The 2601-nt window shown below is 48.3% G+C and overlaps 1 protein-coding gene across 1 annotated transcript; it reads right to left on the reverse strand.

The window, feature by feature from the left end:
- Positions 1-1229: 1229 nt before the first annotated feature.
- LOC306836273 (homeobox protein pv.1-like) lies at positions 1230-2601 on the reverse strand. Its single transcript, XM_079363271.1, has 3 exons — positions 2082-2601; positions 1744-1976; positions 1230-1652 (listed from the first exon to the last, which is right to left on the reverse strand). Exons 1-3 carry the CDS (start codon positions 2341-2343, stop codon positions 1401-1403), a joined length of 747 nt encoding a protein of 248 aa, XP_079219397.1. The 5' UTR covers positions 2344-2601; the 3' UTR covers positions 1230-1400.

Here is a 2601-nt window from a genome sequence, read left to right on the forward strand (position 1 = left end):
CATGTTGTCTCCAAGGTTTGTATTGAGTGACTCTTGGTGGATATGGAGGGACACACTTCTTTATTTGCATATGAAAAGAGATGTCAGCGGAACGATAGAAACTTGATGGCGGTTGTAATTGAGGTTAATAGAGGCTGGGCTGTGCGTTTTCTCACCTCCATGGCTGAGCTGCTCCGGCGCCAGTAAGTCTGAGTATCAGTTACCTGACAGCTCGGGCTAAATGAGCTCTGCATAAAGGGATTCAGCTGCCGGAGAGCGATTATAGAACACTTATTGCAGCTATGCCGGGCCAAATAAATGACCCGAGGTGTGACGTAACCATAACTTGATTCTCTAAGAAGCCAAACCTGCTTTATTCAAAATGACTCAGTGATTAAAATGTGTCCGCGCAGACTCAGATCCCTGAGTGAGTTGTGCAGCTGCAGACAGACGCGCCCATCTGTCTGAGCATCAGCTTGATGAGGCCTTTGTTATGGTGAGGGGATTCAGGTGGGTGTGACCTCATTCAGAAAGTGAGAAAGTTTCGTTTGATCTGAATGAGAGCTTTTCTGGAGGGAAAACAACGAAAACAACATGCACGACCTAAAGTGTGTTAAAAAAGAAGTCCAAGCTTTGGAGTGAGATAAAGTCCAGCAGCAGGACGTCCTGCTGCTAAGTTCCCTTTACAGTGGATCAGAGTCAGCTCCACTATCTAATCACATAAAACAGGTTTTCTGCAGCAGGGCTCACATTTGGTTCTCCACACAGAACTCCAGACTCTGTGGAGCCGCGCCGGAGGGCTCCTGCTGGACGTGTAAACTCATCAATGGGCGGATTAATGAGGACTAATTGTTGACCGTGAAGTGCCCGTTAGCTGACGTCTGAAGTGTAAATGAGTGCAGCATGTGAGAGCTGGACAGGTGAGGGACACACCTCTTTGATGCTCTTTAAACCAAAGCACAATCCTCACTGATTACATTTAGTATGATGTGTTTGATATCAGTCTGATATATTGAGAGCATCAAAGCAGGAGATCCACACAATGAGCTGAGATATGATCCTTATCTTTATCACCTCCCTGCCTTAAGATGAAAGCCAGGATGATGTATTCATGCTCAACTAATCCTGCAATAAAGATTATATCATCACCTTTATCTCTGAGATATTCACTGTTTGCACACAGAGACCAGTCTGCACCTGAAGTGCTAAGTGTCAGCTATGCAAGAGGAAAGAAATGCACATTCAGGAGCTTCAGTAAAGACCGTCAACTTTATTCAACGATAAATAGATTTATGTGTTAAATATTTACAACTTTCATATCAAATACAATAAAATATTACACAACAAATAAACTCTGGATTGCACTGTTTGGATTCTAAGTGTTTCAAGTAGAAAAAGTCTCTAGTTGTTTTTTAAGTCTTTCAGTAGAAATGTTGAGTCCTGATGACGTGGTGAGGAAAATGAGGGGGCATCTGAGGCTGGAGGACCAGCTGCGGGACGGGGAGGGGGTAGAAGGCCGGCCCGGGCGCGTGGTAGTGGGGTCGCTGAGTGGCCATACTGTGGTACTGAACCGGGGCCAGAGGACGGAACATGACGGGGGGGACTTGGGGGGTCAGGTAGTCCTGCACCTCCCGTTTCAGCTTCATTCTTCTATTCTGAAACCACGTCCTCACCTGAGAGAGAAAACAAAGACAACACTTAGCACATGCGCAGTCAAGGATTAACTGCAGGATTTTCTGTCCTTTCATTTGTGTCTTTTCTTACCTGTGTCTCTGTGAGGCTCAGTTTCTGCGCTATCTTCACTCTCTCTCCCGCGTCCAGGTATTTGTGCTTGTTGAAGATCTTCTCCAGTTTGCCGATCTGCTCGTTTGTGAACTTTGTGCGCACGCGGCGCTGGGGTCCGTCTCGGTCCGCCTCGCACCCCTCATCCACGGAGAGACACTCGGAAGAGGCGGCCTCACTCTCGTACCCGGAGGAGTACCCGCTCGTTTCTGAAACTGGAGGAGGAGACACAGAGCTTTGGTTACAAAGACTGTTGGTGCAAAACCACAGATCTGTGATTTTATAAACTTTGTTTTTATGAGAAATGATTCTCTACTTACTCGGCGAGGAGCAGTTTCGTGGCTGTAGAGGGGAGCTCATCAGGCTAGAATCCGGCTGTCCGCTGCTCTGCACCAGCACAACCGGCTTTAAGGCTTTAGGCTTGGGCTGCAGGTGACTCTTGCCAAGGGTCGGCGGTCGGGGCTGCACCATGCAGGGGATGTGAGGTCTGCAGGTCTGCGCAGGTCCAGCTTCGTGCTCCTCGCTCGGCGCGCTGTTGTGATGGCTCTGGGCCAGCCAGTCCACAGAAAAGTACATGACCATGTTGGCAGTGCTACTCAGTGACCTGTGAATCCACCAGGTGTCAGAGGGAGAATGCGTGTCCTCCTCACGGCAGGCTCGGCCTTTATAATGCCCCGGCCCTGGAGGTGATTTGCATTTGTAGAGGTCCTTGTTAACGCCTCATCGATCCCGATGATTAGAGCTTAATGGCTCGTTATTGAAGTCTTTACATATCCTGTGAGTGTGTGAAAACCTGGCGCCACAGAGTCTGTGAGAAAGCTCCTAAGCTCATACATTTGT

The sequence above is a fragment of the Symphodus melops genome (assembly GCF_947650265.1).
Source record: "Symphodus melops genome assembly, chromosome: 15".
In the NCBI taxonomy this organism is placed as follows: Eukaryota; Metazoa; Chordata; class Actinopteri; order Labriformes; family Labridae; genus Symphodus; species Symphodus melops.

Coding starts and splice junctions, on each gene's coding strand:
- LOC306836273 (XM_079363271.1), bottom strand. CDS start 2,343: ATGGTCATGTACTTTTCTGTGGACTGGCTGGCCCAGAGCCATCACAAC. Junction 1,977..2,081: donor ACGAAACTGCTCCTCGCCGA/GTAAGTAGAGAA, acceptor CTCCTCCTCCAG/TTTCAGAAACGAGCGGGTAC. Junction 1,653..1,743: donor TGAGCCTCACAGAGACACAG/GTAAGAAAAGAC, acceptor TTTCTCTCTCAG/GTGAGGACGTGGTTTCAGAA.